Source organism: Netta rufina (assembly GCF_964035555.1).
Source record: "Netta rufina genome assembly, chromosome: 2".
In the NCBI taxonomy this organism is placed as follows: Eukaryota; Metazoa; Chordata; class Aves; order Anseriformes; family Anatidae; genus Netta; species Netta rufina.
The window spans coordinates 90,491,784-90,513,341 of record NC_140124.1 but is presented as its reverse complement, the minus strand read 5'-3'; the positions used below and the strand labels follow the sequence as shown (position 1 = coordinate 90,513,341).

At 41.8% G+C, this 21,558-nt stretch overlaps 1 protein-coding gene across 2 annotated transcripts in view; it reads left to right on the top strand.

The window, feature by feature from the left end:
• EPB41L4B (erythrocyte membrane protein band 4.1 like 4B) overlaps window positions 1–21,558 on the top strand; it is a gene marked incomplete at both ends in the record, with an annotated part of 163,375 nt that overhangs the window by 28,749 nt on the left and 113,068 nt on the right. For both annotated transcript variants that reach the window (XM_084283244.1, XM_084283245.1), the window contains one exon: window positions 19,399–19,503. In XM_084283244.1, coding sequence (XP_084139370.1) covers window positions 19,399–19,503 — 105 coding nt within the window. The remainder of the gene's footprint in view (window positions 1–19,398; window positions 19,504–21,558) is intronic.

Here is a 21,558-nt window from a genome sequence, read left to right as displayed (position 1 = left end):
GTAATGTTGAGAAACATCCTCCAAGTCAAGGAGTTCTTGAGTTCGGTTTGGGAATCCTTAGTGCTCTTACACCATTCCTTCAAATCAGACTTTTAACTGAAAAAGACTGAGAAAGCAGGATGTTAAGAGTGCATGGGTTTCTCCACATGCACAGCCAGGCACACGTCTCGCTCCTTTGGAAGCTGGGAATTCCTCAGAAGCAGTTTCTCCTTAAACTCCTTGTATGGCACTAAATCAGCAGTTCTCTCACATAAAGTTCAAGATCAACATAACAGGCAGCAAGAAAGTTTAAAAGCAGCAGAGAGCTTGTGAATTCTTAGGGTATGTTTAGTAATCCCTAGCTGTGGCTTCAAGAGCTAATAAAGACTGTGTATTCACAGCAGAAGACAGATTTTAGTTTTTGCAGATTAAAAATGGCTCGCTGCAGCAGTGCAGTCCAAATGTCTGCTCAATATGTTTAATATTAACTAATCCTTTATACTGATTAGTATACTACTGATTATCTCTTTACCGTCATCTCAGTTGCTGCTTAATTACTATCTTTCAGGAGTAGTATGCCGTAGCTCCATAGCTGCTATTTTTGTCTGGCACTGATAGTAATTTTAGAATAACTTTTCTGTAGTAGGCATGCGTTGGAAACCTGAAGCACAATACGCGAGTGAGTTGCTTTTGAGTTTGTGTTAAAAAGCCGTAGTAGGGGCGGTGTGTTGCGTGAGAGCTCTGCTTTCTTTCCCTACATTTGAGGCACTGGCCCTTTGGAGTTTGTTACACAATTTTCTGGAGCTGTTTGCCTGGGCAGCGTATTGCTCGGGCAGTCCTTTGGGTATGGGCTGTTGACTCAGGGCCTTCTGCCAGCTGATTGCCCAACAGATTTCCCTACTGTACCTTGATACTTGTCTTACAATCTGTTCTCCAGCACGGTTATTTATACGTGCAAGAGTTCTGTTTGGTTTTGGGGAAAAAAAAAAATCAGTTTAAATAATTTTTTACATAAATAGCTTGTCTGCTTTATTTTTTAATGACATACTTTTTCAGTCTGGGTCCTCCAGGTTTAGCTTTAATTTTTATTTATTTATTTATTTATTTTTGTAATTAAAGAAGTTCTTAAGTAGTTTGAACCTACAATAGCTGTGTTTAGGCAAAAGTTAGATGGAATGCCTCCTCTCAAGTTTTACAGCTGTGCAAGGCCTGGATGATGAGCATCTAGAACACATTACTAATGCCCAGCTAGGCACTGTTGAGGGATGGGCACCGCAGGATCAGGCAGCAAGATGAATTCATGACCTTAAACAGATTTTGTAAGGCTCAGCAAAGCATATATACCATCTAATGGAGAAAGGTCTGTGTTAGTAATAATACTAGCAACCTCTGTGGGTCCCACATTTGTAGAAGACAACAGTCGGATTTCCTGTCATTCTTCATACTGGCTCTTCCCCAAGCTTCATTCCCCAATTATCTAATGTCAAAATTTACCCTCCCAGCATGGTTCCTCTTCCTCAATTTCTTTGCTGTCTTCTTTTGACTCTTAAATGTTTTGTGTAGTTTGCAGCTTTCAATGCTTGCTGGTGAAGCCTTTCTTCTACTTCACAGCAGTCTGTTTTTTTGATTCTTCAGTTTCTGGATCAATAGTGTATGAGATGTCAGATGTGTACTCCTGGCATTGTATGTTTTCTTTGCCACGTAGTTGATCTGCCTGTCATGTTTAATACAAAAGGAGTATTTTCATCAATACCACAACATGAACAAAATTAGGTTGGAGGCTACTAAACCTTAATACATGAAAGCACCTAAGTAAGATTTAATGAGTGTATCAACATGCTGAAAAAGAAAATGAGATTGGTGTCAGAGCCACTACAAAGTGCAGAAAGTAAAGATGCCATCTATAACTGTTAAGACAAAAAAATGAGATTTTAGTACGTGATAAAAGTGATATGCGGTCTCTTCCATTACACTGTGTTACTTGTATATCAGGCAGTTCTAGCTTCCTTATGAAGCTTTGTAAATAGTACAGCATACCTGCTGATATCTTCAAAGGTAAGGAAGATGTTTGCCAGTTGTGTAAATTCTCATCTCTTAAATATGATGTAAACATCACTGTTACATACAGTATGCAGTGGTATTTTTCACTATGCTCACTTCTTGTATTGCTGAACTAGATTCAGGACCATTGGTAGATATATATATATATATTTTTTTTTTTCAGGGATTTCTATTTTAAGCAGTGTCTTTGGTGTGCCCTTTTAATCTTTTTTTTTTTTCATCTTATGTATGGTGAATCAGTGTCATTATGCAAGGGAAAACGATGCATTTAATCTAGTTCTTAATACTAAGGTTTAACAACATAGGGAACTTAGCCGCAGCACTTTTAACAGAGCTGTTCTGCTGTGGTTACCTTTTAGACCTCCTATGCCCAGCTTCCTGAGAAACCTTTCCAATGTTTAGCACTTACTCCAGAATGAATCAGCTGTAGCATGACCTCTCCAGTAGAGAAGTGGAATGGGAGTTATCTTGTAGAGGGATGCTCTACGAGGCAGTGGTCAGCATCCTGAGGTAAAAAAAGCTGTAACTCATTGCTTCATCTGTGTATCCCTTCCAGGGTCTTGAAGACGATTGGTGACTCTTCGGAATATGATAGACAACACTGTCAATGCTTAGGTGTTCAACAACAAGTTGGTTAGATCTGTGCCTTCCTGAAAATTGTTATTTGATGCCATGTATCGTGGGAACCAGCTGTATTACAGCAATGGATCTTTTTAAAAATGCTTGCTTTGTGTAGTTAGGTTCCCATTTTTCATGCATGTATACTCAACTAAATAGGTGCTTTAGAGTAGAATAGCGGAGAAGATTGTTTGAATTAGAGCTTGATGTCTACCATTATCTCGTGTTTCAGAAAATTCCTACAATTACATATTTACTGTAGTTTAGGGTTTATCCTGCAAATTCAAAACAACCAGCTGCTTTTAGCTGTGGTGAAAGCTAGAAGACAACTGGATTGTATTATTAGAAAATGCTTTCCTTCTAAATGATGTGTTGTAAACAAAATGGCATTAATTTTGTATGAGTTACAAGCCTTTCCTGACTTTGAGTGTAACAAATAAACCGTCAATATTATGTCTGACTTGCAGGAAGCTTAAATTTGGGATTGAGGGGAAGTGGGAAGGCATTGACTTGCAGTTGTCGCTGAGAAGAGCTATGTGACAGCCCCATGGCCTGGGCCTCAGAAGGCAAAAGCAGGGACTGGAAGAATGATGAACTACCTACCCTGTGTAAGAGGAGATGGGTACCTTCAGGTTCCTTAGATGGTCTTGAACCTAAGTCCATGGGACCTGATAAGATGTATCCACGAGTCCTGAAGGAACTGGTGGATGTAGTTGTTAAACTTCTCCCCATCATGTTTGAGAAGCTGTGGCAGGTAGTCTGGTGAAGTTCCCATGAACTGGAAAAGGAGAAATATAACCCCCATTTTAAAAAGGGGAAAAAAGAGGACCCAGGGAACTACAGTCCAACAGGTCTCACCTCTGTGCCTAGCAAAATCATGGAGCAGATCCTCCTGGAAACTATGCTAAGGCTCGTGGAAAATAAGGAGGTGATAGCAAAGCCATGCTGGCTGTCACCAAAGGACATATTGTGCCTGACAGATCTGACAAACCTGGTTGCTTTAGACAACCTGGTCTAGTGGGAGGTGTCCCTTACCATGGCAGGGGGCTTAGAATTAAATGATCTTTAATATCCCTTCTAACCCACACCATTCTGTGATTCTATGAATTGGAAGGTAATAAATCAAAACCTATATTTAAAGAAACATAAAGCTCTATAAATGCTTTTACAATTCTAAATACTATGTGTAATATTGTTTTCTGCAAACTTTGTGCTTCTGTTATTTGGGGGGGGGGATGGAGAAAGAATGGGTTTGTTGGGAATGAGGGAGCACCCAGGGTGAAGAACGACAATTTCAAGTACACGAGGAGGTTTTGGAGCTCCTGTCTGTTGAAAAAATGGGGCTGGAATGCATTTGGTGTTGCTTGTAGGCATGCATGCACTCCCTACTGACTCTGTGTCCCATTGAGTCTTGGCACTTTCATTTTATATATAATACTTTAGCAGGAGGGAGAGAGTACTGTCACATCCTATAACCATCCCGAATAATCTATATGCAGGTGGGTTGATTGTGTCTGTGGCAGTAAACATTTTTTTTTTTTAATTGCCTGTAGTTACTGAATAACAGAATAGTCATTTTTTCCTATGAGCATATGGGGTGGAGGGGAAGGATTTTCTCTTTCGGGTGAAAAAGGAGCCATCCTTTTCTTGGGGAGTGAAAGAGGGTTTTATCACACAGCACTGAACTTGTCTCCTCAGAGTATGGTGAGTGGAGAGTATTGCCTTTCAGTGTAACAATGAGTGTGGCAGGTTTCAGATAAGATTTAAAATAACCTTGTCCTGAGCTAGGACAGTAAGAGTGCCCGACCAGCTGTTGTGAATCTCATACTGAAGACCTAGTGATCTGCACACAGTGTATGAGAGGCTCAGATGCCTACGTCAAGATTGTGAAGTCTGTGAGGGAGTGTGGGCGTCCAAGAGTTAGACAAAAGATGAAGCATTCTGCATCCAAACCTTTTTTGTGTGTGTCAGGGCCATGTAGTCTGCTGTTTTTCCCCCTGAATAGTAGTTTTAACTCTAGTCATAGATGAATTGTTCTTGTTGTGAGGTGAGAGTCAAGCCTGGAGACGTTTGTGGAACAGTTCAGCAGTGGTTTTGTCTGGAGTTAAAAACAAAGCCTGACCCCTTTCCCCTTCAAACAAAAGGATGCAAATTCCACATTGCTTTAAAACAGGTGAAAAAACAATTTTTAAATGTAGGTAGCATTAGGGTATACACTAGCCCAAAGTGTTGAAACTGTTTTATAAATGTGTAGGAGGTGTAAGGCTGTTAAAATTCCAGCAAGTCATAGGTAAAACTGAAATGGAAACAATAAGATTAATCAAATCAGAGCTTGGTAGGTAGGGAGAGACCTAAGCAGTCTCTTCAGTCCAACCTGCTGCTCAAAGCAGGGTCATCACTGAATTCAGACCTGGTTGTTCAGGGCTTTATCCAGTCACACCTTGGAAACCTCCAAACATGGAGAGTGTGTGCCTTCCTTGGGCACCCCGCTCCAATGTTTAATTATCCTCATAGCATAACTCTTTCCCATATATCCACTGGAACCTTTGCTATTTCAGTTGATGTTCATGGTCTCTTACCTACTACTATTATCTGCGTACTATCTGGCTCGGACTTTTCAATAACAACCTGAGCAGGCCTTTGAGACCTATCTTAACTCCCCCAAACCTTTCTCTTCTCCAGATTAAGTGTGCCTAGTTCTGAGCCTCTTCTGATTAAGTATGTGGTCCAGCCCCTGAACATCACTGTGGCCTTTTCCTGGACTCTAAGTTTCTCAGTGTCCTAAGTTGACTGCACACCCCAGCTTGGTGTCTTCCAAGAAAAATCAGTGAAGATGCTCCATTTCTTTCTCCATGTGGTAGATGGAGTCAAGCAAGACAGGTTCCAGGAAAGATCCCTGAGGAGCTCCACATACAACTGGTGTCCAGGTAGCATACAAACCATTAATTGCTGCCATTTTTTACCCACAATTTTACCCACCCATCTAGGCTATGTCCCAGCTTGGATGCAGTGACATTGTGGGAGACCAAAGAGTCAAGTTAAACAACACTTGTTGGTCTTTCATTCAAGATTTTAAAAGAGGGCATAATTTAAGACCTTCAGTGTGCACGACTGGTGAGTGATTGAGCATTCAGCTTACCACCATCTCCATCTGAATTGCTTGTTTTCCCACAGCATGTCATATTTTCTAAACAGATGCGAAACACGAAGTCTGTCTTAATCTACAGACTCTCTGGCTATACCCACAGTCATATGTGCTTTGTTGCTCAGCCTGTATAAACTTCATCACATGCTTTTTCTGAATCAACACAGCTGAACAACTGAGCTGACACTTCTTCCTGCGTCATTGCTACGGTGCTGTATCTGGTTGCAGTTAAAGGCTCTGCTGGCTGCATGTGTGTGACTTTGAAGTCTGCTGAGTTGTCGGTGTCATTTAAAGGCTATTAGGCAGCAAAACTGTTGTATGGCCAGAGTTCAGCTTCTCTAACTTTGCTCCAGCAGAATCCAGGTCTTTAGTTGGCCCCGTTGACCATGTGTGCAAGTCTAAAAATCAGAAGCTTTGTTTCTGTTAATAAAATATGTTTGAGTAGGAATTAAGACAGTTAAAATTTGATCTTGCAGTGACTTAGTTGCTTTTTCAGATTTTCAGAATGCTTTGTATTAGTGCTGGTGGTGTTTAGGTTTGATTATTTAGTTGAAATATTGTGAGCTTGTGGTAATATGTTCCTGTGTCCCCTTTAATTGTGAAATAAAATTATCGTGAGACAGCTCCCTTACAGATTTTTTCTCTAATTTGCTTTATAAAGGGATATTTTTGTTGATATTTACATGGAGGCTGTCTTGCAACTGCAAAGAACTGATGCTACAGTCTTTTTTTGGGGTCACCATAGTGATTTCATTTTTAAGTAGATCATTATGCATCCAACTAAAAGCCTGCTTTAAAGTGGCACTTTGTATTATAGTGGCTTTGGAAATGAACCTGAACACGCACAGCATGGCTGATATCTTCATATTGTGAGAAGGCAATTGGTGGACTTCTTGCCAGTTTTTTCCCCGGAACTAAAAAATAAAAGAACAAATTGTCATTCTAAACAGCTGAGGTGGTTGTGGGTCAGCAGTGCGTGACTGAACTGGGCAGTGTTTGATCTGATTTGGCTTGAGCTCTAGCCTCTGAGGAAAAAGATTTCCACAAAAGTTGTAAAGGATAGTGACTCACAGAATAGCGTGGGTTGGAAGGAACCTTAAGGATCATCTAATTCCAATCCCCCTGCCATGGGCAGGGACACCTCCCACCAGACCAGGTTGCCCAAAGCCCAATCCAGCCTGGCCTTGAGCACCTCCAGGAATGGGGCATCCACAGCTTCTCTGGGCAGCCTGTGCCAGTGCCTCACCACCCTCTGAGTGAAGAATTTCTTCTTAACATCTAATCTAAACCTACCTTCTTTCATTTTAAAAACATTTCCCCTCATCCTATCACTCCACTACCTGACAAAGTCCCTCCCCACCTTTCCTGTAGGCCCCCTTTAGGCACTGTCAGGCCGCTGTAAGGTCTCCCCGGAGCCTTCTCTTCTCCAGGCTGAACGACTCCCTCAGCCTGTTGTAGTAGGAGAGTTGCTCCAGCTCTCTGGTCATCCTTGCAGCTCTCCCCTCTGGACTTGCTCCAACAGGCCCATGTCCTTGTGCTGGAGGCCCTAGAGCTGAACGCAGGGCTCCAGGTGGGGTCTCACAAGAGCAGAGGGGGAAAGTCCCCTCCCTCACCCTGCTGGCGACGCTGCTTTTGATGCGCCCCAGGATGTGATTTGCTTTCTGGGCTGCAAGTACACATTGACAGCTCATGCTGAGCTTTTCCTCCGCTAACACCCTCAGGGCTGCTCTCAATTCATTCTCCACATAGCCTGTATTTGTGCTTGGGATTGCCTCAGCCTGGGTAGAGGAACTTGCACTTGGCCTTGTTGAAGCTCATGAGATTCACACAGTCGCACCTCTCGAGCCTGCCCAGGTCCCTCTGGATGGCATCCCGTCCCTCCAGCGTGTTGACCACACCACACAGCTTGGTGACAGCAGCAAAATTGCTGAGGGTGCACTCAATTGCACTGTCCATGTCACTGACGGAGATGTGTAACAACACTGGTCCCAACACAGACCCCTGAGGAACACCACTCATTACTGATCTCCGTCTGGACATTGAGCTGTTGACTACGACTCTTTAAGTGCAACCATCCAGCCAACTCCTTACCAACAGAGTGATCCGTCCATCAAATCCATGTCTCTCCAGTTTGGAGACAACAATATCATGGTGGACAGTGTCAAATGCCATGCACAAGTCCAGGTAGATGATGTCAGTTGCTCTTCCCCTATACACCAGTGCTGTAGCCCTGTCATAGAAGGCCACCAGATTTGTCAGGCACGATAAGCCCTTAGTGAAGCCATGATGGCTGTCACCAATCATGTCCTTATTTTCCACGTGCCTTAGCATAATTTCCAGGAGCATCTTCCATGATCTTGCCAGGCACGGAAGTGACATTGACTGGCCTGTAGTTCCCTGGGTCTTCCTTTTTCCCTTTTAAAAAGTGGGGGCCAATTTCCCGTTGGTAGGAACTTCACCAGACTACTACAACTTCTCAACTAACTTCTCAACTATGATGGAGAGAGGTTTAGTGACTACATCCACCAGTTCTTTCAGGACCCATGTATGCATCTTACCAGGTCCCATGGACTTGGGCACCTTCAGGTTCCTTAGATGATCTTGAACCTGATCTCCTCCTGCAGTGGGGCGGTTCTGTTGAGATCAAATACCTAGGCAGAAAGAGACAACTGCAAGGAATGCCCTATTAACCTGTAACAGGAAACTTGGTGCATTACCGACTTAGCAAATTCTGCTGAATTTCTGTCCAGTTACAATAGTGAAGTTTTCCTGTGTTTGCCTGGTGTTCCGAAACAACTGTAAGTTCTTGATAAGGTGCTGATGATACACGTGTGTAAAATAAGCAAGCTGAAAAGCTGATATTTTTTTTAAACTCCATTATAGTGTTAAGGTTTAATTTCCACAATAGTGTTTTTGATTCTGTTTTATTTCCCCTGACATGTAAATATTTGTAATCCATTTAATGGCATGAAGGCAGCCTGGGCAGCCAAACTGAAAAGTGAAAAAATAAAACTCAAAGCTTCCTGCAAATTACTAAAATTTTTCAAATCAAACTGTATTTCTGGTGGCTTTTTTTAATTACTTCTGATCTATCTATACTGTTTGGAAGGGATGGAATACAATGGTTATCATATTCTGTCCAAATGGGCAACAAAAATTGTAGTTTGCAGGGAGCGTAATAGGGGAAAAAGGCTGACACTTTCACAGGTTTGTGCTTCCTCTTCTCTGTATCTGATTCTTTTTCAAAAAGAATCAAAAACATCACTTTTCCAGATTCTGGTTGGTATTTTTTTCCGCATTCTAACTATGGGACCAGATGCGGTGTTAAGAATCACTTCTTTTGCGTGTTTAGCCTTTTACTTAATAGGAGGTTCTGTTAGTTGACGTGAGATATACAAAATCAATTTTAGCTGTAACCCAATCTTGCTCTTCCTCATGTGGACAGTCTTAGGACTTCTAATTTAAAATGTGTTTTTTCTTTAATTAAAGAAAAAAACAAACCACCACCAACAAAAAACACACATCAGTCACTTTTCATTCTGCAAAATGAATACAAACTGCCTGTTGCAGCGCTGTAAGGTGTACTTTTCCCCATCAGATCTGAACGTTTGACAGAGCAAGAAGTTAAATTCTGTGTCACGATGAGAATTTATCTTGTTTTACATAATTCCTTCTCAGCAGAGAGGAGGTTAGGAGGCTGATCTTCTTTTCAATACAGTCAGCCTACATCTGGCATTAGCTCTTCTCTGAGCAATGATAGCATCTGAGAGGGGTGACTTCTATAAGATTGAGCTATTGTCTAATTATTTTTTTAATTGTAGTAATTTTTAAATATAAACCACATGGCTGTTCCTATTGCATCTTCTGTCTTGGTAGAAAGAAATTTAATTTGTAGCGATCTTCCTAAATTGTATGGATTTGGCTAATTATGTTTGTGTTTAAAAAGAATCATGTCTTCTAAGCTGCCCGCCAAATGAACTGTTTTTAGTGGCAGACTTCCCTGGTCTGGCTCTTTTTTTAAATTGCAGATTATAAACTAGTCAGTAAGTTTTTCTTGCAGACTTTTCTCAGTCTCTGGATTTCTGGTTCTCTTCAGAGAGGCAAACAATATGAACTGATTCTTTGGAGAGGTCCTGCAACTTGATGTATGAAAGAACGAAGTGAAAAGTGCTGTTTGAAGTCTGTTGGCTATCTGAATAAATAGATAGCTTCTAAAAGGGTTTGTCTTTGTGTATCGAATCTGGTGAGCTTCTGAGGCAGGGCCACCATAGAACTTTGTCCTCAAGTTCTAGGCTCCCTTCGTGGTCGCTGCCTCTACATTTTGTGGCTCTCACCTTTGTTAATTGGCTGGAGCTGTCAGGGTGATCAACGATTAATATGATTTATATGGAAGGTTTAGCACTCTGTAAAACTTTGTGCCAGGTAAGGGAATAGGTAGTTAATGCTAGCATGTGTATGGAGTTAATTTGCTGCTATGAAACGCAACACAAATGGTATGTATTTGAGTTTTACAAGAAACAAACAAACATGGAAACAATTGTATGAACTATATGAACATAAACAGCGCACATTATTATGTGGGAGGAGAGGAGTGGTCATAAGGAACTTTTAATTTTATCCAGACAGGTATAATTGCTGCTCTGTCGTGATGGGATTCTTTATCCTCTTACTACATATGGGAGGTAAAGCAAAGGATCTCTTTAATACAGAGGATTTCTGGACTATTTCTGAAGTAGTCCATAGCAGCTTGCTAAAAAAAAAAGGGTAGTGCAGCATAAATGTTGTGCTATTTGTAACAGAATATACATCTTTTGGCTTTTCCAGGTCAGCACGTTTGGGGTGGGATTCCTGCTCTATACATTAAAAGCAAGGAACAGCAAGGCATTGTGCAAGATGCCTGTTCTCAGAACAGCCCTTCCAGGTGTTTCGTCCCAGCTGCAGCACAGCTTTGTGGCCTCCTTATTGCCCCTTACACCGCACTCAGGAAACAGCTTTTGGCCAGGCTGTGCAGCGTGACCTGTAAGCGAATGGTTGTGTAGGGAGGACAGGCGGAGTGTGTTTAAAAGCACGGATAGCTTAAATCAGTAGTGATGCTATCCTGATGTAACCTCCCCTTGCAGGCACTTCCTTGTTACGCTGACAAACTTCTAGGCTAGGAAATGGAAACAAAACCTGTATCGTTACTGGCCACAAGCCCATCAGGGACCCTGCAGGCTTCCTTATATAAAGTCCTTCTCGCTTGTGTCCAAACTGGGCACTGCTGCTGGTCACCTCGGCTGTGTCTGTGCCAGAGGAATGTTGCTGGTAGAGCCTTACAGGTAATTTTTCTTGTTGTAACAGTCATAAACGTCCTACTTAAAAACAAAAATCTGAAGCAATTAAGCCAGGCACAAATACAGGTAAAACGCGTATGAAAGAAATGTGTCCATGTGGAAAATTCTGTTTGTACAACTGTGTCGATTTAAAAACCACTTCTATTCATGGAGCATTCAAATGCAGATGGAGAAGGAAGCTAAGATGTCTTTTGAAACTTTGGTACTTACATTAGCATAAGAAAGTGGAGATTCTTTGCTGAACTCTCTAGGGATTCGCTTCTAGTAGCGCTTTGCATCTTCCTCCTTGGTCTCTTCTAGGTCAGTTGAGCTTACATTGGTGTTCTGGGTTACTGTTCAGATGCAGTTTAAAGTCATTATCTAGAATCTCCTCTAGCACTCCATCAAAACGGCCCCTATATGCCCTGTGCAGTAGGGTAAAAAGCAATTCATGCAGGAGAAGCAAAACGTTACGTTTAGTGCTATCTTCCCTGAGAAGCGGCTGCCAGTCCAACACCCATAGCTCGTATCAACTTCTGTTGTCTTCTGGGACTCCGGAACTGAGAACTGGATCTCAAGTGGAACAAAGTAGTTAAGAAGTTCTCGGCATTTTTTTTTTTTCTGCATCCCAGCTACTTTGTGTTTCTGCAGCTGTGTTTTTCAGCCTGAGGAGTATGTAGTATTTCAAGTGGGTCAGGAGAGGGAGCTGGCAGTCTAGGGGTGAAAACCTTCTTTCCATACAAATAACTGTTTTTGCTGTACCTCTGAGTATAGAAATGTGATGGGGAAACTTGTCCGTATCTGAAATAACAATAGACCACGCTCACTTTTAGACCTTAAAATTACAGTTTTATTTTGTTGTGGGGCTTTTTGTACTTCTTGGCTGTTGCCCGAGGATCCCATTTAGACATGCAGCAATGCTAACACTTAGCACTGAAGCCCTGTGAAGAGGTCTGTGTTGCCTGTGGTACATTTAGGCGGTAGGGACAGTTAACAGAAATTGTCACCTTCACCTGAGTCCAATACAATAAAAATGTCAGCCCTGGTATTAGGGTTGCCAACAGTAATTGCACTTAGAGGATCCGCTCGCCTTTCATGTGGCGTTTGGAGAGCGTTGAGGTTCTTCAGACTGCCGTCCCTTCAGATGACCTCCAACTTGACAGAAACATAGAAGTGCCCTGTGTAAGGGTCTCCCCTGTGTGGTGGGTTAGCCTTGGCCAAGAGCCTAGCACCCACCCAGCCACTCGTTCGCTCCTCCCATGGGAGATGGGAGGCCGTGGTCAGGACAGAAACCTCGCTGCCTCTCCTTCCTCCTCACACTTCTTTCCTCTGCTCTAGTGCGTGTCCTCTCCACAGGTTGCAGTCCTTCAGAAATATCTGTCTGTTCCAGCACGGGTCCTCCATGATCCACAAGGGATATTTGCTCCAGGGCCTGCATCTCCTCCTCTAACTCCGGAGTTCCCTCTGCTGTTCTTCCTCTATTCCCTCACCCGACACCTGTCGGGCATGTTCTGCCTTTTCTGAAATACATTTTCCCAGAGGCACCACAGGCTCAGCTGTGGTCTGCAGTGGCTCTATTGTAGAGATGGCTCAAACCATGTCTAGCACAGGCCAGCCCCTGACCTCTTACACGGAGGCTACTCCTGTGGTCTGCCCTCTACCAAAATTTCTGTCACATGCACCCTCTAGATAATGTAAGCCTTGGGAGGTGATAGTTTGCTCCTTTTCACCAGCAGCATGGACTTCTGAAGCTCTGGGTATGCTGTAACTAGTTTTTGAATGGCTGTGCTGTAAAACCCAGTTGGTAAAAAATGCATATTCTGAAAACCACTTTTGCTTTCAGTAAAAATTAGCATCAGTACAGACTATTTAATGAAGCTGGCCCGCATGCTGTTGTACTTGCCCACTGTGGGAAGAGGCAGGATGTGTTTGAGAGGTGGGAAAGAAGTGGTTGGAAAGCAGGGATGTGTGAACTGGCAAAGGAAACCCTATCCTCAGACCTCAAATCCTCTCTCTCAGACCTTGCCTGACTTTCCTGAAATTGTATAACATTTCTAAGTGTTGATCTGCGTGTGACATCTTTCCAGCAGGCCAGTTGGCATGAGTTTGGACTTTTCAGTGAGTTACGTGCCTGAGGTAATTCCCTCTCTGATGTCTTTTTTTCCTGTGGCTTTTCTACAGTGCCATGCTGACATTCTAATCTCTGATTCATCTCATTGAGTTTGTACTTTATGAATAATTCAATTCCTTTTTTTTTTTTTTTTTCTATTCCTTTCTTCATTCCTACTGCAGAGTAGGAAAATAGCATCTTTTTTCCCCACCCTTTATTCTTTATGTTTTGGGTTTGCTGGGTTTGTTTTTCACTTTTTTTTTTTTTTTTTTTTTTTAATTCACAAGATTACCCTCACATAGCAGGTTAAAAGCTCTGGCCAAATCTCTCCTATCAGCCTATGCCATGTTAGCATGGTCAAAGGTGGTGTGATGCAACTAGAAGCCGCTTGGTTTTGTGTAGCACCTTGCCTGGCACATACCAGATAGAGTGATCTATTTATTTGTTCTTGGTCAGCTTTTCCTTCGCACCACTTCTACAGACTTTCTCCCTTGAATCCTTGCCATCCTGTATAAGCAGAACAGAGATGCTGTTTGCCTCTTGCAGTCATTAATCCCTATTTCCACCATCTTTAGCAGGGATTGAATGCTGGTTCTTCTTACCAGTAACTGGTGGAGAGGTGGGGTTGAGTGCTGTAGAGAAATACTGGCGTGCAACAGTAGTGAGGTTTATTGTACCCCCTGTTTGGGGATTTTTTTCTTAATATCTGTCTGTGAGTTCTAATTGGCATCTTTGCCACAGAAACCCAGTCTTCCAGCAGGGAGGATGTACTCAAATGCTGTTTCTTTAGCTGAGCCTCCTGACAACCTTAAGGAAATAGCTTGGCTGTTGTCATTCGTTTATTTTTCATAAGCTGCTTTTGCCCAGAAAACTGCAGTTTCAGTTTGGGTTTATTGACAAGAATGACTGGGAGCAAAATGTTTGTGCATTCAAGGTAATAAATAAGCAACCACCACTGAGGTGATTTTTTCTTCTGGTTGGGTTTTTGGTGGTGCATGCATGGATTTGGCATTTGTGGTGGTGGAGGGGCAGAGGGGAGGCTATGGGAGGCTTGGAGGCTTTTAAATTTTATTTCTAGCTAATTTCTCAAAACAGCTAGAATCAGTTTGGTTTTCCTTCACCTGAAACTTCACATGCATCATCAGTTGCATTTTCTTCTGGGCACGTTCAGGAATGCTGCTGGTTTCTATGGTCTGTACCATATTTAAACATAATTTACATGCATCAGCAGGCTCTGAAGCAATGCAGCTGGTGCTGGCATGACAGGGTGAGAGGCTTAATGGTCATTTGAAGAGTGGCATATTTTCAAGTGAGCTTGGAGCCAGGACTGAAAACTCGAGTCAGTGGTCAACTGGTAAGAAAATAACCTAATGTTTTCAAGGAGCTCAAGCAAGTGAGGGCACCCATGGAAATAAGATGTGTTAATAAATTTGTTTTTCTTTTAGTCTTAACACTGAGTTTGTTGTGGCTACTTCCCTGTAGCCCCTAAGGGACGAAGCTTAGAGGGTGCAGAAGGTGGTGTCTGTTGAGAAACTGAGGGCTTGACTGTGGAGAAGAGAGTTAAAGGACAGATGATAACAAGCACCAGAAGTCAAGGTTAATAAGCAACCCAAATGGCTTTACAGATATTTTGCCTGTAACATGTCCAAAATGCTAGGAGACAGCATTGCCAGTGGCTGTTAAAAGGCAAAGCAATATATAATATAGTATGTATAATTTAGTGTAATCTAATACTAAATAATACAGCCGGCAGAGCTGATAAAGCTTTAGGAATACAGCTGAAAAGTGAGAAATGAGTTAATAACACTTGAGGTGTAAGAGTCCTGAGCAGAACATAATGAGCTACCCTGTTCCAGGAGATGCCAGGGAGAGGCACTGATTGCTGCAGAGCAGGATCAGGCCTGTGGAGCAGAGGATTGCTAGCTACAAATGCTCCGTTACTAACTTGCCAGAAGCTAAAACCTGGTTGTCTGTGACCATGAGATCACAGCAGCCCACTCTGCAAAAATATTTCATGTGTTACAGAATACATAACGTGCTTTCTTTAGGGAAAGAAATTAAATTTGTCCTCTGTACTCGCTCCTGCTACTACTCAGCATTCAGTCTGGGAGAGATTACAGCTAACTGGCTTTGACTTTTTTCTTTGCAGTGGTGTATTTACCTTTTTTTCATTTTTTTTTTCCTTTGCTTGCAGGCTATTTCATGTACACTTGGCCTGTTTGACAGGTCGCTTTCCCAAGCACAACTTCAGCTATTTCTGAAATCTGTTAATCCTTAGTTTGTAGTGCTGCAATCTGAACTCTGGTGTGACTCAACAATTGTTATCCACTCCACTTGTGCCCACGTAATGCACCCTACTCGGTTGCTACAGGCTACTTTTTGTTCCTTTGCAGAGCACTTCAGGTTTGGGAAGGTAGGCACGGCAGCTACCTTGCTGCGTGGACTCCTAGACTGACCAGTGATGTTCTTGCACCACATCTGCACCAGACTGAGGAAATTTTCTGGCTTCTGTATCCCCTTTTAATGCCTTTTGGCAGAACCTTTCAGATAATTCTGGCATAGCTAAAATCAACACTGAACAGCCTGTTTGGACTGAGCCGGTGGATGTAAAATGTCTTTGGCTGATGAATTTGCCCTTTCCTTCTTGCCCACCAAAAGCGTGCTAAAACCTCTTGCCTGTTCACTTGTCAACTCTGGAAGAGCTTCTCATTGGAGAAGCTAATCTTTGTTTTGTCAGGCATTAGCTGACAAGAATTCCCCGGTTCCCTGAGACTGGAAGCCTTTGGCAGCTAAAAATTCAGGCCTGCTCCACCTGTGGGCCACGCTGCTGTCACCATGGCTTTACAAGGGGCTTTATGCCTGCGCCGATTTGAGCTCCTGCAGGAGGACCCAATGATAAATCCTCATTAAACTAAGAACTTTCTTTGATCCCATCATTCATGGTCCCAAAGAAAATATGATGGGGGAACAAGGGGTTATTTGAGGAGTGCTGCCAGGATGCAGCTGGCATGACTCTGAGGCATGAACAGCTCATGTGGCTGGCTCATGTGAGCAACTTTCTTCTTTTTTTCCTTTTCTTCATCTAGTAGTGCCTTATTACAGAGCTTCCCAACCTGAAAATGTAGTTCAGTCTTTCTGTGTTTCCTCAAGGACAAAGAGGCAAAAGGGAATGCAGGGGACTGCCTCACGCTAGCTCAGTTTTACCTTCTGCTGCAGGTGGAATTTGTTTGTAAGCTCAACATTTGAAATGCCCCCCGGTGCTTGTCTGTGAGGTGTTATGGTGCTCACACAAGTTCTCCTGGGAGCCAAGGAAGGCTCCAGCAGAAACTGGCAATGATTTCGTTTTAAAAAAAATAATAATAATGGTTTTGCAACTCGCATTACATCACTCTTTCCAATTATAGTAACTTTCAATACAAGGTAGTAACTCCATGTAATAGTCTGTGTATGTTGTTTGTTACTACTACTCCTTTCTTGAGATGTGGGTTATGCAGATTCTCTACATCTGAAAGTTATGAACCATCTGTCTAGCAAGGTAGGGCTATAAAATATTCTTAGCTTAAGTGCTTTTTTTTTTTTTTTAACAAGTGTCTTCAAAAAATATCCACTAGGTGAAGCTGTGTGGAGTAAGTGTGCTTTGTTGAATTCCAGCTGATGATATCTTCTGTGGAAATTTTGTTTGAAGTCAGTTTCATATTCCTCACTTGACACAAGGTTTCGGTAGAGGAAGCATATTTTTTTTTTATCTTCTGTTATCTAGAAGGAAGGGAGGGAGGACAAGACTGTGAAAATGTAAAGTTTCTCATAATCCGAATGTCCTTTCTGTTAGAGGCTATGCTTCTGCATGTGCGCCTCAGCAATTCCTGAGGAAAACCGCTTCCATTTTGTCGATGCCATCCACTTCATTCAGCCCACAGGTACCGATTTATCAGCCTGTGGTCAGACTCCAACAGGTCATCCTTTACGGTCAGTAGTGGGGAGGAGCTCCTTTTATCTTTCCCCTGAGCGGAACATCTCAAAACCAGGGCTTTTTGTCAGCAGTTTGGCTGCGACAGCTTGATTATCTACACGGTGCGAGTTGCTGGGAAATGTCACTTAGTGACAGGTTAAATGTTATAACCTCCTGTAAGCTATGTATGTAACAGGGCACTTTACAGTCTGCCTGTGCAATGCTGAGCTGTTCTCCGTGTAACATACGTTGAACATTAACTACTATTTGGGTACAGAAGGTGGAGGGTGCACTCTGGTTTCTATTGGGCGTGTGGCATTTTAAGGCAAACATGCGGGTAGCTAATGCCATAGAGCAAGCAACAAGGGGTAGTGATCATAGGGCATCAAATCCGTATATCCCCAGTTCTGTGAATTCCTCGTGTCTTGCCTTTTTTATTGCTTCAGAGGGTTTTTTTCTCCCTCATTTGAGTGGAATTGGTCTTAATTCTGTTGTCCTTTGGCATCTTTTAAAAAGAGCTGAATTTACCGTGTATGAGTAAACATTCTGGATATTATTTTTTTAATAAAAATATCAATTTAATAAAAAAGCAATGGTTTATAACAATGATTGGACATCGAAAATTCCTAACTTCCTAGCCATATATTGCTTTAAGAAGCTGTCATCTTGTCTGCCTCCGGTGGTTTCTTGAACTTTGACTAAGACTGTCTATTATTGACCTCCTGCTCTCCGTGCCCTAAAATAATAAACCGGTATCTTCTGATGATGGCTTAATGCTTGTCTAAGTTTTTATGCAACTTTAATGGCACTCCTAATGCTCTTCCTGAAATGAGAACCTTATTGATTTGATTTCTGTGTTCTACACTGTTAGTCCAAATGAGTTGCTACTTAGGTATAATTAATAAATTTTATTTAAGCTTGATTGATCTCAGAAAAAAATAGAGCTGAAACTCTTCATTTTGTCTCTCACTGGAGAAGATAGATTTTAGATAGTCTGGAAGCCTGGACAGGAGTTTCTTTGTGTTATGATTAATGCTGCTACTGCACAGAAGGCCAAATTAAAGAAACTGGAAGTTATATAGATCTCAGCTGAAATTGGTAAATTCTGCTAGGATTTGGGATGAAGTGGGAATGCCTAATAAGTTAGAGCATTTAAAATAAAAATTAAAAAAAATCCTCAAAGTGGAAGGAGGAACAGCAGGCAGAGAATTGTTTCCAGACCTGTGTGCTGTATGTTCCTGTATAAAATAGAGCTGTAGCTTCTGTCTCCTTCTGGGGTTTATGTTAATCTCATTTGTAGCCAAGCTTTGTTGTTGTTTTTTTTTTTTTTTTTTTTTCCCCCTCAGGAATTTGTAAACTTCTTTTCCTGCGTATCACAACAGTGCTTACAGAAAAATTAGCTTGTTATACTCTCTTCCTCCTACCCACCTGTAACCTCCATGCTCCACTTCTTCTAGCATTGAAAATTGAAGCACTGGGTGCTTCAATTCTGTACTCTGAACAAGTAGATGTGCAGATTGCAGCTGAGCTTTAAGATCAGCTTACTTTCTTGCTAGTACCATAGTCTATGATTTGGGTTAGCTTCGTTTCCATGCCTGTGTGTTACAAGTCTCATGCTAAATAAAACCAAAAAGCTATAATTCTTTGCTCCATTTGAAGGCTATAAATGCGATTGCAATTAGCAACGTGATTGAAGGATTCTTATCAAATCCCATTAATTTCCCTCGTGGTGCTCTTTAAGCATTCAAGCTGTCCAGAATGTATTTTGCAGCTGAAGTGGTGGTATGTGGCACTGCATGACTACAGTCAACATGTGATAACAGCCAGCAGATTTCGGGCAGTGTGTCAAGCAAGTGTTTAGTGGAGAATTTGGCTTCCTGGGGTATTTTTTGCTCCATGATTTGAAAGATTGAACGTCCTGTAAGTGTTCTGTTTCTCTCCTGTACTCTGAGTTACAGTGAAATTTGACTGTTTTCTTTGAGAATAAAGTTGGATGCTGTTGGAATAGCAGCACATGAAACATGTCACTTATTTCTTGGGGGAAAAAAAAAGTCCATGTGGTTCTTCAGAATACCTAGGATTACTATTTAGATACTATTTTCCATTGTGCAATGCTTCTCCCCATATTTAAACTTAAACCACAACAAAAATCCCACACACCTGGCTCCCCAATACACACAGTCACAAAACAAACAAACCAAAAACACTTTCTTTTCTGTTACAGAAACATGCGAAGGGACAGGAGCTATTTGACCAGATTGTATATCATTTGGACCTTGTGGAAACTGATTACTTTGGCCTACAGTTCATGGATGCTTCCCAGATTACAGTAAGTATAAATTTAGTCATTTTTTATGTTCTGCGGTAGGTTGTGTTGCGTATTCTAAAAGTGTTCTCAGTGCAGTTTCACAGAGATGTGTAGGCATTAGGGGATACACTGCTGAAACAACTGATGTTGTGTGTGGATCTTGCAAATAAATTTAAATCTTCAAAGTTAGGCATATGTTATTTTGTGATACGTGCATGATGACTTCATCATGCTAAATATGAAAAAGCAACGATTGTGGGTAAAGGAAAACATGCTTCATTTAGTAGCCTCGTGGTATTATAAATGAGTTAAATACCTTACAAGCAAAGGTTTTGTGCTACTCCTATCCTAGCTGTTCCATGCAAAGATTGTGTTGCTCTGTAAACTGTTTGTGATAGGAGAGAAAAGCTTTCCTTCTGTTCCCTATCCAGTGATGCCCACCATCTAGGTAAAAGGAGGGGTGGGAAGTACAGTATTTAAAATGCAGAGAGATTAGGTTAAAGGACCGCAACCTTACATAAACTGTATTGCTATAAATTATTTTCTTCATTCACCTTACATGCTGAGGTATCGGTGTGAGTACAGCCTGGATTGACAGTGTGCAGACTTGGAAAATGTGTTTGCTTTTAGGTTATCTGGTTAGTGTGTAAACATTTTTCGGAAAGCAAGAGAATAAAGATGTATTCTGTGACATTAAAACAAAAGAATGGGATAACAGCAGAAACATCGACATCTTGTTAAAAGCAGGTTTTAACTATTATTGTCTCAGAATTCTTGGCTTTATTCTCTAACAAGCATGGGTCAATGTGATTCAATTAGATCAGTGTTTTACCAACTGCACTGTCATGGTCTGGGTGTGAACCAACAGCTTTGAGCAACAAATAGCAAATTTGTCTGGATACAGTAATGAATTGATACTGAGAAAGGGAATCCGTGCTTTTGGGGAAGAAGTTAGTAGATTAACTGTATAAAAAATAACCTAATATCCCAGTTAATTTAAGGGTGTATGTATTTTTCACTGGAAAATGATTTCTGAATGAAGTATGTCCATAATGGGATGGAGGTTCGTAGTAAGTTTTTGCACCTGTGTTCCTCAAAAAATGTGTATTACATGAAATGTATAGCCTTTTGTGATGGAGCTGATCATTAGGACACAGCTAACAGAGCAGTGCCTGCTCATTAGAAGAGAAAAGGGTGACACTGTAGCTGACTGTCAAATCACTTAATTGGGAACCTGATTGTTAAGAGTAGTTACCTATAAGGAATTCAGTAATGTTTGGGAAGAAAGAAAGGTGAAAGGGAGAGCTAAACATCTTTTCCTAGCAAGAAAGAGAGCAGACTGGAGCCAGAAGACCTGGCTGAAGAAGTGAAAAATGCTTTTTCTTGAATATTCGCAAAACTGGAGGCTCTTTTGAATGGTAAGAAGGATGAAGCAGAAATGTGAACAAGTATTCTCTTCCATAGATAGCTCTATCCCTGGTGTTCAGTGCAAAGTGTGCCTGTACGTGCAAGTGTTTTAGAACTTAGCTTTGTCTGCGTGCTGTTTCTTTCAGTCATCATGTTGGGTTGGGGATGTGAAAGTAAATCATGACATCTACTGTTACAGAAGGATAAGAGCTACGACCAGCTTTTGGGGACATGAAAAAGCCAACAGTGTTTGCAGGGCTTTGGGTTATGTTTTCCTGGATCCGGATGGGTGATAAGGTCGTCACCTCCACAAGTGCAAGGCTAGAAGCTCTCATTTGCTTTTGGGGTTTTGCCTGGCTGAAGTTGAGCAGAGTGGAGAGCTTAGAGGGATTCAAGGCACAAGCTTCTATCGTCCCCAGCACTCTGTACAAAGAGGTTCCATGCTTTTAAAAGCCTTTCATGGTCTGTTTTGAACTTGTGACCTGCTCATTTCATTTGCATAGCAATTAATGCATAGCCTTCGTGTGCCTCTGCTTAGTGCCAGCCAAGCCACACAGTGGCAATTGCAAGACTGGGAGATTAAAGTTGTGTAAACTCCTGGAGGCTCTAAGGCTTTGTCTTTATTATGTATTGTTGAGTGCTAAACATCTTTAAGCCACCATTGTAAGT